The sequence below is a fragment of the Alexandromys fortis genome, unplaced genomic scaffold (genome assembly GCF_014885135.2).
Source record: "Alexandromys fortis isolate MF-2015 unplaced genomic scaffold, M_Fortis_MF-2015_v1.1 scaffold_76, whole genome shotgun sequence".
Taxonomy (NCBI): Eukaryota; Metazoa; Chordata; class Mammalia; order Rodentia; family Cricetidae; genus Alexandromys; species Alexandromys fortis.
The window spans coordinates 2001058-2020091 of NW_026067997.1; the positions used below are offsets into that span (position 1 = coordinate 2001058).

The following is a 19034-nucleotide window of genomic DNA, read 5'->3' on the forward strand; positions in this document are numbered from 1 at the left end:
AAGGAGAAAAAAAAAAAAAAAAAAAAAAAAAAAAGAAGGAGAGACCATAAAACAGTTCACAAACTCCAAGACTCATCCTCAAGTGCAACATGCATGGATTCAATCCTGAATACTCCGCAAAAGAATTTCCAGACTCAACCACATGCAACTTAGGTCACTACCTGGCCAGTGAGAGTCATGCACTGGGGAAGACCTAGTGGTTTTGAAGCACAGCCTACAGAGAGGTAGGAACCATAGCCTATATCTAATCTGTTAAGTTACTACTGAAACAAAAATATCAATATTCTTCATAGAGTAAAGAAGGACGCCACACCCTGCAAGTGCTCAAAGTATTCAGGATGAAATTCAAAATTATTTATTCTGCATATGAAGAACCATGGAAATTACAACTTCCATGGGAAAAGACTTCAATCAGGAGGAGCTATAGCTGAGACAGCATGGCTTTGGAGCCACACCTCAAGGCAGTCGTAGAAAATGCTTGTGCGAGAGATTATAAACAGGTCCACACTCACTTAACGGACTCAGTAGCAGATGGGAACTGGCACAAGCTAACAACATATAGGGAAAGACCTGGGGAGAGGACATAATAGAACTTTAGGGACCAAAGGAACAAGTAAAACAGGACTAAGGTTAATCTAACCAGACTCCAGAAGGACACGAGAAAGAACACAGGGCAGGCAGTACAGCCAGAAGGAAAAATGACTGAAAACTCGCTGTGAACCTACAAATTCGAGAAGTAAAACAGATGCATGTAGAGTAAACCCAGAGAATGCTACATCTAGACACACACAGCCAAATTGCTGACAACTAAAGACAGCTTTAAAGCAACCCTGGTGTCCCAAGAGACACACTACCCATGTACACATCTGCTCATATGCCTTCCTCCCCAGGTGGAAACTTTTGACACACGTGTTATAAACCAGGAACTTTTGCTAGAGAAAAAGCAGCAGCAGTTGTCAATCATCTCAGCATAAGACTGAAAGGGAAATATTTATAGTCGAATCTCCTTTGCTTTTGCGTCCTAAATCAAAAAAACACCTAGAATTGCTGCAAATTTGTTTTGTGGGAAAGTATGAATTGAACCCTTGTCGGGGCATTTACCATCATTTTTGCATTTGCAAATCAAAATTTGTGCACATGTTGCTATATTTATTGGAGAAATAAAACATAATAAATCTCAAAAAAAGAGCAACCAATTGATATAGAGATCAATCTATCTACAAAGAAAAAAGATACTGGGATACAATCTGTGCAGCTATCGGATGTCATGGTGGCTTGAAAAGGTATGGCCCCCATAGACTCAAGTTTGAATGCTTGGCCTATAGGAAGTGGCATTATTAGATGCATAGGTGTGGCCTTGTTGGAGGAGGTGTGTCACCGTGGGGGTGGGCTTTTAGGTCTCAGACTTGGCTCCTCCAGTGTTGAACATAAAGCAGAAAAGCCTCAGATCCCATCAATGGTCTCAATCCAAGCACAGCCAGTACCATTTTATTATAAACACAGAAGACAACTGGTGGGGAAAAGTGTTTGGTGTTGCTAAGATACAAGTTTGCAGGCAGAAGCACAAAATTGTGCTTTGGGAATAACACTTCACAGAGAAATGAATTTCGTTGACAGGTAGATTAGTCTAGTGGGACCTCTTATTTGTTTGTAACTTTTATTTTCTAATGAAACAAGAAATTTAGGTCACAGACTGTTGACAAAGACCTCAGGGCTTCCTTAGACCAAGGACATTTGGACATTAAGGCTTGAATCCCGCATTTGCAGATCCTCTGTGGCTTACTTACTTAAATTATTATAAGACTAACTATTAACTACAAGGAGAAAAAGAGTAATGCTGTTTTTAAAAAAGTTTTTTAGCTGAAATTAAGGTGAAGTAAACACGGTCATTCATTTCCCAGTGTTTCCTTTGCTGAACATAATGAAGAAACCCCAGAACTAGTTGGAGTAACAAGTCACATAATCAGAAAGATGGGCAATCCTGATGTTAGGTTCTTGTGGTCTCCGAAATGAAAACTTCTGTCTATGTCCAAGAATGCAGAAGTGAGTTAGAAAGGAGTCATTTCTGCACGGACTGATGAGAGAACACCAGGAGCAGATACAAACAGCGCCGATCATGTTTAGAACTCAGCAAAATGTGGCTATAAAAAGGTTGCCTGTTAACTCATTTAGTTAAAACAATTTAAATACATTTTGGAAGGTATTATTCTAAATACAGAACACTAAAATGTAAAAATGAACGCAATATATTTCAGTATATAAAGCGTAATTGTTGAAAGTAGACAACTTGTTGGTTTTGTTTGTTTCTCAATGATCCAGGAAGCCTGGAATCGTCTTTGAATGGTCTCTAATTCTTAGTATTGGTGAGCTTTGGTAATTCGCTCACCTTGAGCGAGCCAGATCCGTGACTCACTTCTGATTGGCTAGGATATGACAAAAAATGACGAGCGAGAAGTCCCGAGGCTGCCTCCCACCTTCCGCTGCAGTGTGCTTTGGTGAAAAGTCAGTTGTCATGTTCAGGGATCCTATGGGGTATTTCAAAACAGTGCAAAATTACAAGCACGGCTTCCCCTTGGGAAAATCTGGAGTACGCCACCAGCATTCGACCCACAGGCATATAACTGAGCCTCAAACTCCACACATCCGATCGTTTTCTTTGATAATTCCCAGCTCTATCCATTCCATCTGCAACCTCACTCCCTGAATGAACGCCCATCAGCTCTCCTGGAGCGACAGTTCCCTAACTCGACCCACACCCACTTTCAACTTCATTCTTCAAGCAGACGGCAAGCTACGATAATTGTGACCGGCGTTCCACCTTCAGACTTTGCTCTACGTGCACACGCGGGTCTTCCTCTCTGGCACCTGCCGACTTCTTCATCTTCGGACCAACGGTCCTGTCATCCTAAGTCCCTGCTCGGGAGTCTCACTCCGTACGTTAGAGGAAAAGCCAAGGCGTTCCCTACCTCCGTGTGGACTGCGCTCTCCGCAAACGAAGAGGGTCCTCCAAACCCGACTGTCGAGCGGACAGAAAACTCAACATCTCGGTTCCGCTCACCGGCTCGAGGCCTGAGTGCCGCCATGACACAACTTGGCCCGATGTGTAACAACACGGTCTCCCATTGGCTCATCCGCGGTGTGACGTAACCAACGGGAAGCGGCGTTACTGGGAGGCGCGAGAACGCGAACCTGAGCGGTAGGCGGGGCCTCGTGTAGGCGGGCTCTCCCGGCCGGCGCGAGTCCCGGGACACTGAGCTGCGCGCGGCGGCATGGGCTGGTGGCGGTCTGCGCTGCGCTTCTTGTGGAGCTCTCTGTCGAAGGAGGTGAGGGAGCACGTAGGCACGGACCATCTGGGGAACAAATACTACTACATCGCCCAGTACAAGAACTGGAGAGGTGAGAGCGAGGAGCGGCTGCGGGTCGGTGCGCCTCCCGGGCCGGTGCCTGTCACCGCTATCCGTGGCCGGGCCTCGAGTGTCCCGGCCTTTTCTCCCGGCGTCCGAGGGCTAGGTCGTTGCCTTGGGTGACGAAGCCTGGACCTCTTAGATCTTCCAGAGGTGTTTGGGAAGCATCGGGCAAAGCTTTTGCATCAGTGCCCAGCCAGCCTGGTCTTCTGCTCCTGGCTGTCAGTCTTCAGAGTTTACGTTTTCCAGTAGCGCTGTGGCTGGGGCGCTCGCCCTTGTTACCATCTTTATCTTATAACTATGAAGTATCCACACACACCGATCTTTTCTAATTAGCAGTTCCAATTTCCTTTCCAGGGAGTCTGCGTCCCAAAACCCTGTGCAGGTCGATTTCAGAGAAGGATCTCTAAAGATGTTTTCAAGAAGTGGAGCGTGTTGTTTGGGGGGGGGGGGTGCTTCATTTTAGCCAGGCGGCGGTGCCACACACCCTTAATCCCAGCATTTGGGAGACTGGGGCAAGGAATCTCAGAGTTCGAGGCCAGCCTGGTCTACAGAGCGAGTTCTAGGATAGCCAGAGAAATCCTGTCTCTAAAAACAAAACAAAAGAGGAGTTCCTTTTTGTTGTTGTTGTTTGACACCGTGCCACATAGCGGCTTTCACAGCGTCTTCTGCTTTTCTCTATTGCTCCATTGTAGAATCTCAGACGTGGAAGAGGAAAGAAGTTGGGTTAGAACCTCAGCTCTGACTGAGGTAGCCGAGGGACAAGTCATTTATTCTCGCCTTGTCTCAGTGATCTTACGTTAAAGAGACAGTAATAGTGTCACTACTGGGACACCTGAAAACCCATTTAACACTGTTTTCGTTTACTTCTCACACTTACTAAGTATGTTAAATGTTTATGTAAAATTGTTTTTACTTAGCTTTTAAAAAAGATTTTTAAAATTTATGTGTACTGCCTGCATTTATGTATGTATGCCATAGAGGTCAGAAGAGGGCATTTCCTGGAACTGGAGTTAAAGATGGGAGATGGGATTTGAACCTTTGTCTTCTGTTAGTGTAGCAATCACTCTTAACCTCTGAGCCATCTCTCTCCTGACCCTGCTTAGCCCTTTTCTATAACTCACTACCGTAGACTTTTTTTTTTTAACCTACTGAGCATTTAAATATGGTCTCCTTGCTTCCTATACCCAGACAACCACGGATCTGATTTCTAACATGATGGACTGATTGTTCTGCATTTTCTACAAGTTTTATCAGTGAAAACGTATAGTAACTCTCCAGATTTCTTTCTGAGTTCTTCAGTTATGATAATTTTGAAATTCACCCTCCGGTGTACCAAAATGTTAACTCTATGCTAACGTTCCAGTGGAATGTAATGTAGTTTGCTTATTCATTCACCAGTTCACAAATCTTTAGATTATTACCAGTTTAAGGCTGCCACAATTAATCATTAACATCCGTGTAGTTACGGCTTTATATAGATAAAGTTCAGCTCTCTTTTAAAGGGTCTGCAAGGAGAATGGCTTTACCAGCCAGTAGATGTATGCTTCATTTTGTAAGAAATAAAATGTCCATGGTGGTGCACGCCTTTAATCCCAGTACTTGGGAGGCAGAGGCAGGTGGGTCTCTGAGAGTCTAGGCCAGCCTGGTCGACAGAGTGAGTTCCAGGACAGCCAGAGCTACACAGAGAAACATTGTCTCAAAAGAAAAAAGAAAAGGAAGGAAGAGAGGAAGGAAACAGACCCTTGAAGTGACCCTATTAAGCTGGGTGTGGTGGCACACACCTTTAATCCCAGTTTGTGGCCAGCCTGGTCAACAGAGTGAGTTCCAGGACAGCCAGGGACACACAGAGAAACCCTTTCTCGAAGAACAAAAACAAACAAAACAGGGCTGGAGAGATGGCTCAGAGGTTAAGAACACTGATTGTTCTTCCAGATGTCCTGAGTTCAATTCCCAGCAACCACATGGTGGCTCACAACCAATCTGTAATGAAATCTGGTGCCCTCTTCTGGTCTGCGGGCGTACATGCAGACAGAACACAGCAAACAAAATAAATAATAAATCTTTAAAAAAAAAACAAACAAACAAAACAGTACTGATATCCTTGTATATCACCAGCACCCAGGCTAGAGGGGTCCCTTTTTCTTTTTTCAGTTAATTACTTGGTTCCTCGTGAAATCTCAGTTTTCCTGTACCCTCCTTTTACTATGACTAAATGATTTTGTTTTGTTTTTTGTTTCCAAGGACTAAGGAAATGGCCTACTGCTTATGATACTCGTTCAGCAAACAGGAGGGTCTGAGTTTCAATCCCCAGCAGCTACATAAATAGCTAGGCATGGCTGTGTGTGAGCCAGGCATGGCTGTGTATACCTGGCAACCCTAGTATTTCAGAAACAGGCAGGCAGCTCTGACAGACGGGTGGTGCATGGTCAGGCAGACTAGCCAGGAGGCAAGTTTCCAACTCAGAGACAGTGTCTCAAGGTAATAAAGTAGAGAATATAAGGGAAACATCTGCCGTCCAGCTCTGCCCTCCACGTGTGTGTGCACAGGCATGTACACTGGCACACTCAGGTATGTGCAATGCACACAGAACTCACACACAGCGCAAGCTTTATTTCCAAATTCAAATGCTATAAATTGGTCCACATCTCACATTTTGACATGTCAGAGATTGATCTAACTGTACAGTCAGAACACAGAACAGGTGCTGCCTTCAGCATCTCCCACATGCTAGCCCTTAGTAGTTATCCACATGTCAGAGATTGATCTAACCATATCACAGTCAGGACACAGAACAGGCACTGCCTTCAGCATCTCGCACATACTAACCCTTAGTAGTTATTCTCTCAGTTCCTAACCTTGGTAACTGATTATTATATTAATCATCATTTTGTCTTTATGAGAATATTATTCAGAGAGAGTCATAACATATGTAACTTTTTGAAAATGGCACCTTCTATTCTGCATAATAATGCCTTTGAGAGTCACTATGTTTCAGTGGTTGGTATATACGTGTGTGTGTGTCTGTTTGTGTGTGTGTCTGTGTGTGTGTGTATAAAATTGCTGACTTACAGTACTCCATGCCAAGGATACACTGTAGTTTGTACATTGACCCATTGATGACCACTTGGGCTGCTTCCAACTTAGGGGGCTTAGGAATAGAATTGTCATAAACATTCGCTTGTGGATTTTGCATGAACGTTTGTTTTCATTTCTCTAGAGGCATGACTGATTTTTAGCCTTTTATAACACTTATTAATTTCCATACAAGCTCAGTAGCTCCAACTTTCTCTGTAAAATGTAAACAAAAAAAAAATGCTCACCTGGCATCAGGAGACATTTTTGGAACTCAAGAAATAAATTAGATAATGTCTCTTTAAGAGAGTGAGATTTAATGTCACAGTCTACTTGAGTTGAATTTGGACTTGGTTCTTTGATTTATCACTTGAGTTTTCAGCATAAGGAGTGTTCATATATTTTGTTTTATTTGTTTAGAAATTTATTGTGTTTGATATTATGAAGGGTACTTTTCTTCTTTGAAGCAACCTTCCTATGTAGTTTTGACTGGCTTGGAGCTCACTGTGTAAAGCAGCCTGACCATGATCTCAAAGAGGTCCACCTGCCTCTGCTGTTCCAGTGATGGGATTTTTATTTACCTTCTTTGTTTGCATGAGGGCATGTGTGTCTGTGTGTGTGTGTGTTCCTGTGCACATGCCTGTGTATGGAAACCAGAGATCAATGTCAGTGTCTTCAGTCACTGCCTTCCCAGAGCTCTCTGCTACCGCTGGATTGGCCAGCCAGCACGTCCTAGGGATCCTCCTGTCTCCACCTCCTCAGCACTGAGATTTCAGGAATATGCTGCAGAGCTGGCTTTTTACATGGGTGCTGGGGAATTGAACTCGGGTCCTCACACTTAAACAGCAAGCACTTTAACCATGGAACCATTTTTCTAACTCAGTTTTAAAGATTCCCTTTGTAAGCTTACTAGTTCCTTGCTCTTCTCTGATAGTTCAGAGAACTAAGCTAAAATTGCAAAAGCTGAAACTTCGATTGATTTAATCAATTAATAATTACTTGTTTATTTATTTATTGTGTGTGTGTGTGTGTGTGTGGGTGAGTGGGTGGCATGCCTGTGCAACAATGAAATTGTGGATGTCACAAGACAGTTTGGGATTGTCTGTTCTCTCCCTCCACTGTATGAGTTTTGGGGTTCACACTCAGGTCGTCAGGCTTGGAAGCAAGCACCTTTGTTTTTGGAACCATCTGACTGACCCATGGCTTTATTTTTAGATCTGTTTTAGGTTTACAGAAAAGCTGACTGGAAGCTACTAACATAGTCTCTTTACACTACCGGTATCTTGCATTGGTGTGTTCCCCATTTTCTCCATCCCACTTAATCTGTAGTGATCACTTAGCTTTTACTGTCGTTATAATTTCATTTTTTTTCCTAAGGTGCCATAGAGTTGTAATTACATATTATATAACCTTCTTAGATTGGCTTTTCACTTAATTACATTATCTCCTTTTTTGTGTGTGTGAGACATAATGGTTTTCTTTCTTCCTGTCTTCTTTCTGTTGATTATATGCTGGAATATGTTTATTGACTTTTTAAGATTAGTAGACTTTATTTTATGTATTTATTTTAAAGTTATGGGTTTTTTTTAGATTTTATTTATTTCTATTATATGTGTTTTGGTGTTTGGGTGTTTTGCCTGTTTGTATGTCTGTGCCTGCCATGCCCAGGAGGCTACATGAGGGTGTCAGGTCCTCTGGAGCTGAAGTTATGAACTGCCATGCAGGTGCTAGGAACTGAATCTCAGTACTCTGGAAGAGCAGCCAGTGCTGAGCCATCTCTCCAGCCCTGTCTTCATTCCTCTTTATAGCTATTTCTCCTCCTCCCCCGTGTGTGTTTGTATGTCACTAGTATATGGGTGCCCACAGAGGCCAGAAGAGAGCATAGGATCCTCTAGAGCTAGTTATAGGAGACTATCCCAGGGTGGCTGTTGAGGACACTGATCTCAGTGAAGTTTTAGACCTATTGATGGGATGTTGATCCATTTTATAGTATAGCTCTGAGTCTCTTTTATATATAAATTGAGCAGGATATGGGGAGATAAATGAGGTTAACATGAATTAATGGTTTTATGCATTTGAATTTTACATAGTTGTATTGTAACACAAGTTAGGAATACATTTTCTTCCATTTTTGTTCTCACTGTCTCATAACCTCCAGTCTTTTTTCTGTCATTTTTGTGAACTTAAATTAACTGTAGTTACCATTATTTCATTGAATGTTGATTATTTAATATCTTTATACCCAGACACAGGAAACTCAGCTAAATATGGGGAAATGAAACGATGACCCCATGTTTAAATGGGAGTATTACCTAGTTGGTGGGTACTGCGAAGGCAGTATTAAATGAATTACCTTTTTGTCCAGGATTCTAAAAGTCAAAAAAAAAAACACATAGATGGACGAAGTATCTCAAAGAATATTAGAATAGGTAATTAAGATACAATAAAATAAATGAGTCAGATTAGCCTTGGAGTAATAAATATCCTTACCAGAAATAAGAGTGGCTGTACATGGTACAGTCACCCTCTAATGTGGGCCAGGTCGGGACCTGCCCTTCAGACCCGCTAAACTGAGTTTTATTTCATCATCAGACTTCTGAGGGATGCTTACCTTTACAGTTTTCCTTTAGAATCATCACCTAATTATTCAGAACCTGCGCCACCCACTGTTGTGTTTCTAGTAAAGGTGCATTGACTGTAATATCTCACATCAGCCTATTCACATTCATTAGCTAACGGCTCACCATTAATGGGAACAGTTACAGAGTATGGAAAGGTAAACACGCAGAGCTGAAGTCTAGCTTCTTTTTTTCATAAATATTTGGAAGGTGGTAATAAGATTCCCTGGAATGACGCTTGACTCTTCAGCGTTTGGGACGAATGAAAATATTTCCGTTTTTCCAGCAGATGGCAGCATTGTTCCAAAAATCAACGTTGACAGTTTCTTTACTTTTTTCTTTAAACTGATTTGAAGGAATGATCGCCTCCCTCACACATCCAGGTGGGATCAGAGTGTTTATTTACCTCAACAGCAGCAGCAGCAGCAAAACATAATAACATGGAAGGAAAGAGAAATACTCAAGATGGACAGAGAACAAGGGGCAACATGGCAGTAACAAATACTGTGCTGTCAGTAGTTTTCCTCGAAGATGTCTTTCTTTTTTAAAAAATTGTTTCCTGAGTCCCCTCAGTCATGTATGAAGTCACACACTTACATACTAATGGTATTTTGGCAAAGAGGGAAAGACCCACTGTTTGCCCTGTGGCTTTCAAATGAGATTCAGCAACTGAATCCTAATCTTGGTTTTCCTGCCAGGGGAGTGTGGGATCTTAGTGCTGAAATGGAGACTAATTGTGGGTGATTGACAAACTGTGTTATATCTATTTTTAAATGAGGCCAAACGTATTTCCTGGAAGTGAGTTGCTAGCTCTCTGTCTCCCAGGGCTTCATAGCTGCTTTATGTTAGGACAGTAAGGTCAGTATGAGTACTGATCATCGTATCTAGTAAATGCTGTGTGCAGACTGACTTCTTACCGTTTGTCAGGAGACACTGCCTTTGTGGGAAAATTACAGGAAAAACAAGAGTGTTGCTTCGTTAAAGCCACTCAATTGTATCGTGTTTACCCAGGGCCCAGTTTCTCCAGTATTTTAAAACAGATTGATTGGTTTCCTTGTCTGACTCTCAGAGAGCTGCTCAGGCCAGCAAGTCATCTCTGCTGCTGCTCAAGGCCAAGCTACCTCCCCAGTTACCAACTGTGATGCTTACTCTTAGATGTCACGGTTGAGTGAGGGCTGGTGTAAATGGCTTCAGAATTACATGGTAGGCTTCATTATTCAGGTTTTTTTCTATTTTAACATTTTTTTCTAAATCCATTTTTACAAAATGGTGTGTGGAATATATACATTTAAAAAATACCTTGAATGATTTTTTTTTTAAAAAATAGCTCTAATAATTTCAATCATGCTTTTATATTGCATTCCAGCTGTCTAATGGCTCCATCTTGTGGTGTAAATAACAAACTGCACCATTTGCCCTAAATACTGATTTATTTTTCCAACTTAGCTGAATACTTCACATAGAATTATTTATATTGCCTCATTTATTAAGACACGAGGCAGTAAACATACATTATTAGTTGCATCTGTGTCTCTCTAGGGCTTTGCTCTGAAAACCACCCCCCCTTAATGTATTTTCTGTCTTCTTCAATGTTGGTTCCACTTTAGGGTTCCTTAAGATCCAGAAGCCATTTGTATAGTGAACTGCCAATGGGTAAATAGAATTATTAAATGCATGAATTTAAGCTGCTCATGAATATACACAGCATTCAATAACCCTTAAAAATGTATATAAGGCGGGTTGGTGGTGGCTCACGCCTTTAATCCCAGTACTCAGAGACAGAGGCAGGCGAATTTCTGTGAGTTCGAGGCCAGCCTGGTCTACAGAGTGAGTTCCAGGACAGCCAGGGCTACGCAGAGGAACCCTGCCTCAAAAAAAAAAAACTAAAACAAAAAGTATCTAAGGAGTTTTATGATGGTGGTGTGAGAAATGAAAAGTAAAGTGTAAATCTGCAGGAACATTAGCCCCTAATTACAGCTGTAAGGCGGTTGCTACAGTTCAGAATGAATTAAGTATTTTCTCACTATCAGCTTTCCTTAGGGTTCTTTTGAGAAAGTTGTATGTAGCTGTGCTGGTCGGGATTATGGCGACAGTCACGATAGCACCATGTGACATTCTTACGTGTGCCTCTTAATGAGAGTAAGAAGTGGGTTTTTTCTTTTCAAAATTTGAGGGAGTTATCATTTCTTCTAAACTTTTATAATGCTCTTTAATATATTCATTATTGTTTGAATTATTTTTCATATTTCCATCCTGCTGCACTCTTGACCATGTTCTTAATTAAAAATCGATAGTGTTCTTGTAGTTCTGTATTACTGTCTTAGACTCTGTGAAGCTCGTTCTAGTATGTAGCATAATTTGGTGCTTGCATTGTAGACTGCGCTGACATATGTACTGACTCACATAATTGCTGTTTTTCCTTCTTTAGTGAGAATACCTCAAGCCCCATAGCAAATGTCAGGTTCGTAGCGCGTGGTTTGGTTTTAGCCATAGCCACTAGTCCATGTAGTCAACACGTTCGTCCATCCTGTCCACCCCAGCTCCCAGCATAACTTACCACCTCCTGAGAAGCAGCATTATTTTATGTGTCTTTGAGTTAACTGATTTTGTATTTCACATATTTGTGAGATTGTATTGTATTTGTCTTTCTTTGCCTCTCTCATTTTTTTTTTATCACATTCTCTGTGGTTGTTTGAATAGGTTTGACTTTGTGTGTTTGAATGCTTGGTCGAAAGGAGTGGCACTGTTCCGAGGTGTGACCTTGTTGGAGGGGCCGGCTTTGAGGTCTCAATATGCTCAAGCTACGCCCAGGGTGGGGCAGTTCATTGCTTGTTGCCTACAGATCAAGATAGTAGCGCTCTGAGCTTCTTCTCCAGCCCCGTGCCCGCCTGCATGCTGCCATGCTTCTCACCGTGATGATAGTGGACTAAGCCTCTACCCAGCCAGCACCAGTGAGATGTTTTCCTTTACAAAAGTTGCTGTGGTCGTGGTCTCTCTTCACAGCAATAGAATCCCTACGATGTTCTCCAGATCTATCATTTGGCTGGTTCCACTTCCTGCGTAAGCCTACTCAAATAGCACCACCAACTGGGGACCAAGTGTTCAGAGCCTCTGGGGGACATTTCTCATTCAAACTACCACCACATAATATCCTTTAAGCTTGTTTGTGATGTCACAGATAGGATTTGTGATTCCCTTTTAAACAGCTAAGCAATAGTACATGATGTATACACACTATATTTTCTTTATTCAGTATCTGTTGACGATGGACATTCAGGTTGATAATATTGTGTAACATAGGAGTGCCGGTCACTTCGTCAGCATGGTGACACTATAACAAAACACATGGCGCAGGCTGCTTGTGAAGTAGAAAGTTTATTTCACCTCGTGGTTGTGGAGCTTAGGGCCTCAGTTGGACAGGCAACCTCATTAGCTTGGCCCTCTCCTGAAGTTAATCATGGTGGGAGCATGTATCAGACCAAGGAATCATGCCTTAAGGCAGAAAGGTGTGGAGTATACCACCAGGGCCCTGTGGTCCCTTTTAAAGGCTCACAAAGGCGCGCGCGCGTGCGCGCGTGCGTGCGTGCGTGCGTGCGTGCGTGCGTGCGTGTGTGTGTGTGTGTGTGTGTGTGTTTTAGAGAAGACTGTATTGGGAGATCGCAGTTTGTATGACCCAATTATCTGGGGTTGCTGGCTTTGTTTTTTTTTTTTTTTAAGTGAAATATGAAAAGCAGTTAGGACCGTCCTGAGGATTCTTGTTTAAGCAGTTGCAGGAGGAGCAAGACTGGGGAGGACAGACCACATCTTCAGTCTTCTCCACTTGAGATTTTGGTTACACATCTAAATAGAGATATCCAGAACATTGTATAAATTAGCCCGGAATTCAGAAGTCTGATTTGGACATAGAGATTTGCAAGCTACTGGCAAGGGCAAGAGCAGATGGTTGAAGTCATTTGGAAATGGTGGCTGGGTAGTGTTGCTAGCTGTCATTTGAGCTGTGGTGGGTTAAGACTGAAGGTGGTGGGAGGCTGGCTTGTTCTACACGGACTCTGAAGACAGGATCTAATATCATAGCATACCTCGAGTTTCTGTGTATCACTTTGTTCAGAACTGTGGCTTTAACTTTTCCTGGGGCGGCATGAACAACATCTACTCAGTTCAGATAGGGTACTAATGACAGAACAAAGATGGGGCCCTCTCCAAGTCCAGCCTCATGAGTCAGCGAGTTTAATTAGGGTTCCTTACAGGATCACGAGTGAGGAGTTCTTAGAGATGTATGTTAACCTAGGGCAGCTAATCTACTCAAGAGTCACTCTCCCTCTCCAGCAATCATTAACCACCCATGTGTTTATTATTTTAATCGATCCCATTAATTAAAAGGATATAGCCATGTCAAGTCTGGAACATTTTACAGCAGAAACTGAGAGTAGCGAGATCTACCTCTAAGTAATAAAAATGATTATTGTTTTTAAGTAGATTAGGTCTTTTAAAAGATGACATCATGAAGTATAAATTCTTTAATTTTATTAAATTGGTTTTTGTTTTAGTATGATATCTATTTACTGTAATTCTTGTCTTGTTTCCTTTTGGTTTCTTAAAATAGGGACTCACTGTATAACCCACGCTGGCCTGGCACTCCTAATACAGACTGGGCTGGTTTCAAACTTGTAATCTTCCTGCCTCTCTCATGAGTGGTGGTTTATACTACACTCAGCATTTTACTTTAATTCAAATATCTAATGTGGTGGACTTTGATTAGAGTTTATGTGATTGCTTTAGCTTCTCTTACTCTAAAGTCAGACCCTCTCTGGGTGTGTGCCTAGGCTTCCTAGTCATTCATTTCTTTAAACCTTTCAAACGCTCCTGAAATGAAGTTTTTATACTTTTCTGTTGCCAGCACTCCAGTGACGCCAGTACACAGCAGCTGTTTCGTTAGTGCTTATTAACACTGAGGTGGACCTGGGAGATAGACTTTGGCTCATCTTGCCTCATTACCTTTCTGGCAGAGTTTCCACAGCCTTCTCTTGAAGCAGAATACAGAGGATATGCAAGCCCTTGAGATGTGTCCTTGTAAACCTGAAGGATTTCCTTGGCATTTTACCTTGTGCAGTTGACTTCCTTTTGGTGAGGAGTCCTGGTAGTCTGTCCTTGAGACTGAATTTCATACATTCTGTCTCTGCATGTCTTTCTGTCTCTGCATGTCTTGTAGAATGTCCGGCCACACTCCAGCCTACTGAGATGGTCTTTATCGTAATAGCGTCCTCACGGACAATCCACATGTACGTTAACGTGAGAAGCAGTGCTCCAAATGCCTGATCTCCTGGTCAGGGCACTTATTGTGAGTTGAAACTAAGCACACAATGCTGTTCAGTGTTGAGAACAGTGGGGAGTTAGGAACGTGGTAGAACAGGACTTCCTGAACTACGATTTTAGCTATTAGATGATTAATAAGAATAAAGGAGAAAAGAATAATTTTCTGTACTTTTTGGTATGCTATAAAGATTAAGAACACATAATTTGTTCCTATGCCTTTTCTTCCTTAAAATGATCTGAAAATTAGTCTCCAGGAAGCTTCAAAAACATCTTTGGGGTGGACTAGATGGTTTAGTGACTAAAGGTGCTTGCAGTTAAACCTGACAACCTGGGTTTCTTACCTAGAACCCACAGGGTCAAAGAAGAGGAGACTCCCACAAATTGTCCTCAAACCTCTACAAGCGTGCTATGGTGTGTGTGTGTGTGTGTGTGTGTGACACATACACACACAGAATAAATGTAATTTACAATTTAAAAAAATGTTTGGATTTTCTCCCGTCACTACATTAGCCCATTGCTATGTACTAGTTCCTCAGTTCATAAGCTGGAGAACATAAGGGCATGGAGAGTACATACTCACACAACTTTCAATGAAGCCTTTATAACAGAGACCTAAATACAAGAGAGCGTGTTTCACACGGACTGGGCGTGAGTGGTATGAGTGTGCTCGTGACAGCTACGGGTGCCATGCTTATGTGGTGAGCTGCTTCTTGGTCCTTTGCTCTAAGTTTATTGACTGTTGTTTAAAGTGGTATAGAAACTGAAAATAGAAACTTGTGCCTTTTTCAATTGCCTTTCCTTCTTTTTTTTTTTTTTTTTTTTTTTTTGGTTTTTCGAGACAGGGTTTCTCTGTGGTTTTGGAGCCTGTCCTGGAACTAGCTCTTGTAGACCAGGCTGGTCTCGAACTCGAGTGCTGGGATTAAAGGCGTGCGCCACCACCGCCCGGCCTTGCCTTTCCTTCTTTTGTTATCTTTCTCCTTCCAGCAATGGCAATCTGAAGAGAAAGAAATTAGTAATTCTGTCACAGGGCCATAGAAACTTCTGCTGGAATGCCTGAAACTGATTGGTGAGACCCTAAGGAACTTCCTTTTCCCTTCATGTCAGCTCCAGGAAGAGGGTGCTGAAACCAGTGTCAGTTCAGAGTATCATCCCTGTGATGGTGTAGCTCAGGTTCCAGGTGTGACTGTAACTAAGCTGATGGGAAGTCTTTGATCTCGCGGTATTTCAGATTTAGACCCGTAAGCATTGGAGCACTTACACAGTTTTAGTAGATAAATCTTACTACAAGGATGCCAGTACTGTGAGTGGGAAAGAATAGACTTCGACAAATGGTACTGAGACACCACATGTAAAATGGATAACTGTTAACGTAGGAGTTAAGCTTATAAAACATCTAAAAGTACTACCTGTGGGTAAACCTCCTTAACCTTAGAGTCGATGTACAATGATAACTAGACAGGCTTCCTAAAGCACAAATGACAAGAAATTAGATTTCATCAAGATTAGACCTGTATTCATCCAAGACATTGTCTGGAAAGTTCGTAGACAACTTACAGGAGGGGAGAAAATACCTGTAATCCTATAGTGTATCTAGCATCTAAAGTTAGAACTGGATTAACTCGGTGATGGAAAGAATGGGGACAAAAAGGCAATGGACACCATTAGACCTTTCTGTAAAGATGAAACACAATGGCTAGCAAGCTCATAGAAATATGGCCATCTTTATTCTTTGAAAAAGTAGAAATCAAGAACTTTACCACCTTCAAAGAGGACAAAAAGTGAGTTAGGCCTGGTGGCACAGGCCTTTTATAATTCTGGCTACTTGGGAGACTGAAGCAGGAGGTTACAGTTTTAGGCCTGCCAGTGAATTCGTTTCAAAGTAAACTCAAGGCAAGTCTAATTACTTAGGGAGATCTTGCCTTGAGCCAAACAGTCATTTATTAATGGTAATGAAGATGATTAATAATAATAATAATAATAAAAGACAAAAGGGCTAGGTGATGGGGCTGTGGCTGAGTTGTAGAATGCTTGTCTAGCATATGCCAGGCTCTAGGTTCAAGCCCTGGTCTGAAAGAAAAGAAAATGATGACGAGGGTAAGAAATCGGAGCTCTCTATGATCCTGGTGAAGGTTGATGATGGTGTACTGCTGGGGAGATGTTTAGTAGCCTCTCAGAGGGAGTGTTTAGCGTTAAATCCCCACCCAGATCATCAATTCCACTACTGGATGTATACTCAGGCAAATGCCTTAAAACAATTGTTCACAAAAGTCAAAATGGAGAATCGTCCCAAGTGTCCATCAACAGAAGAAGGATAAACAGAATATGATACTCCTGATTCATGCCTGCTGCAGTGAGGATGAACCAGTGAGTGTCTTGTGCAAAGTGAAAGAAGCCAAATTGATACTGTGTGATTTCATTTATCTGCCTTACCAGAGTGGATAGATACACTCGGGCAGAAGTACCGCTGGGACTACAGGGAACTGTGGTGCACAAGTGGCAGCTTACAACTTAGGGGTTTGTTTTTTTTTGGGGGGGGGATGATGGAACTACTTTGGAACTGGGTAAGGGAGGGAATGCATTGCAAGGGCACTTTTTACCACTGCTTTTTCCACTTTAAAATAGTAAAATCTATGTGATGTGGATTTTATCTCAGTTAAAAGTAACAAATCAACCTGTAATTCCAGCTGCAAGGAATTCAGTATCCCTTTCTACCCTCCAAGGACACCGCACTTAATACACAAACCCACACACAGACATACTTAAATTCACATAAAAATAAACAAAATTCTATATGAGTGCAAGTTTTAGCAATGTGGCCTGGCCGTCTAAACCAGATCAAGCCAGGGATAGATAGGATTGGCAGTGAATTAAAAGTATTCTGAAGAATGCACACTATTTTCTAGTGAGACTTTATAAGGGATAAGTTTAGAAACTAGATTAGGCCTAAAAAAATGTTAAATTTCCATCCTGCCTGGCACACTCAGCAAAAGGTGAACAATTAAGTTGTATTAACACAGATGAATAATGCTGTTCATATTAGTATTTTTAGAGTACTGTGTGTTTTGGAAAACTATGCTGTAGAATATTTTTTTCTGGAACTATTTAGCCAAAGTTCTTTAAAAATTAAAAATTCTGGGGCTGGAAAGATGGCTCAGCAGTTAAGAACACTGGTGTACTGATTTTTTAAGGTTGAGGTGTTTGTTGTATACAGCAGAAGGCTGGGGTTCTGTTTTTTTACCTATTCTGTTAGCCTGTGTCTTTTTATAAGTGAATTGAGTCCATTGATAGTAAGAGATATTAATAAGCAGTGATTGTTATAACCCCAGAGAAGCTAGGTAAAAAGGAGGACCCTAAGAGGGACACATATGGAGGGCCATCTCTTGGGTAAACTGGGAGGGAGGGAATGGGGAATGGAAACAGGAGGGATTGAGATTGCTGAGTGGAAGATTGGCGGAGAGGGAGAGCAATGAGAGAAATATCTTGATAGAGCCATTATAGGCTTAGGGAGAAACCTGGTGCTAGGGAAATTCCCAGGAATCCACAAGATTGACCCCAGTTAAGAATCCTAGCAATAGTGTAGAGGATGCCTGAACTGGCCTTCCCCTGTAATCAGATTAGTGACTACCCCAATTGTTATTATAGAACCTACATCCAGTAACTGATGGAAGCAGATGCAGTGATCCACAGCCAAACACCACGCTGAGCTCCTGGAGTTCAATTGAAGAGAAGGAGTTGGGGTCATATGAGCAAGGGAGGGGATCAAGATCATGATGGGGAGAACCACAGAGACAGCTGACCCGCACAGTGGGAGCTCACCGACTCTGGACTGACAGCTGGGGAACCTTTGTGGGCCTGAAGTAGGCCCTCTGAATGTGGGTGAAAGTTATGTGACTTGATCTGTTTGGGGGGGGAGGGGTCTCTTAGTGGGACCAGGTACATGAACTGACTTTTTGAATCCCATTCCCTATGGTGGAGTACCTTACTCAGCTTTGATACAGGGGTGATGGGCTTGGTCCTGCCTCAACTTAATGTGCTAGACATTGTTGACTCCCCAAGGGAGACCTTACCCTCTCTGAGGAGTGAATGGGGTGGGGGAGAAGGGGAATGAGGGGAAGTGGAGTTGGTATGTAATATGAAAAAATTTTCTAAGCAAAAAAATAAATTAACTGAAAAAAAAAAAAGAACACTTGGTGTTTTTCCAGAGGATCTGGGCTTGATTCCCAGCACCTCTGTAGTGGGTCACAACCAGCTAGAACTCCAGTTCCAGGGGATTTGATAACCCCTTCTGGCCTTTGCTGGCACCAGACACACGTCTAGAGCATAGACATATATTCAATCAAAACACCTGTACACATAGAAATTAAAATAAGAATAAAACATTAATATCTTAATAATATATTTTGCTTTATTATAAGCTTTTGCTTTTTATAATAGAAAATTTGATAATGTTTACAATTCTAGAAAAATTTTCTTTTTTGGTCTGGAATTCACATAATGAATTTTGGCAGACTAAATAAAAATGTTAGAGGACAGCATAAAGGAAAAATTGAAATATAGTTATAATTGCTTGCTAATGAGTATAATAAAACTCAGTGGAGAATCAGTGCTTCTATGATTTGTTAGC

The 19034-nt window shown here is 41.9% G+C and overlaps 2 protein-coding genes across 3 annotated transcripts in view; one reads left to right on the plus strand and one right to left on the minus strand.

Moving 5' to 3' along the window:
- Ercc8 (ERCC excision repair 8, CSA ubiquitin ligase complex subunit) overlaps positions 1–3093 on the minus strand; it is a 38245-nt gene extending 35152 nt beyond the window's left edge. Inside the window, exon 1 of one of the 2 annotated variants that reach the window (XM_050160437.1) lies at positions 2967–3093. In XM_050160437.1, the coding sequence (XP_050016394.1) occupies positions 2967–3043 (77 nt within the window). In that variant the 5' untranslated portion in view covers positions 3044–3093. The remainder of the gene's footprint in view (positions 1–2966) is intronic. The other variant, XM_050160440.1, reaches the window with a different exon arrangement.
- A 119-nt stretch (positions 3094–3212) lies between these two features.
- Ndufaf2 (NADH:ubiquinone oxidoreductase complex assembly factor 2) overlaps positions 3213–19034 on the plus strand; it is a 101165-nt gene continuing 85343 nt past the window's right edge. The window contains exon 1 of the mRNA XM_050160474.1: positions 3213–3396. Within this exon, the coding sequence (XP_050016431.1) occupies positions 3270–3396 (127 nt within the window). The 5' untranslated portion in view covers positions 3213–3269. The remainder of the gene's footprint in view (positions 3397–19034) is intronic.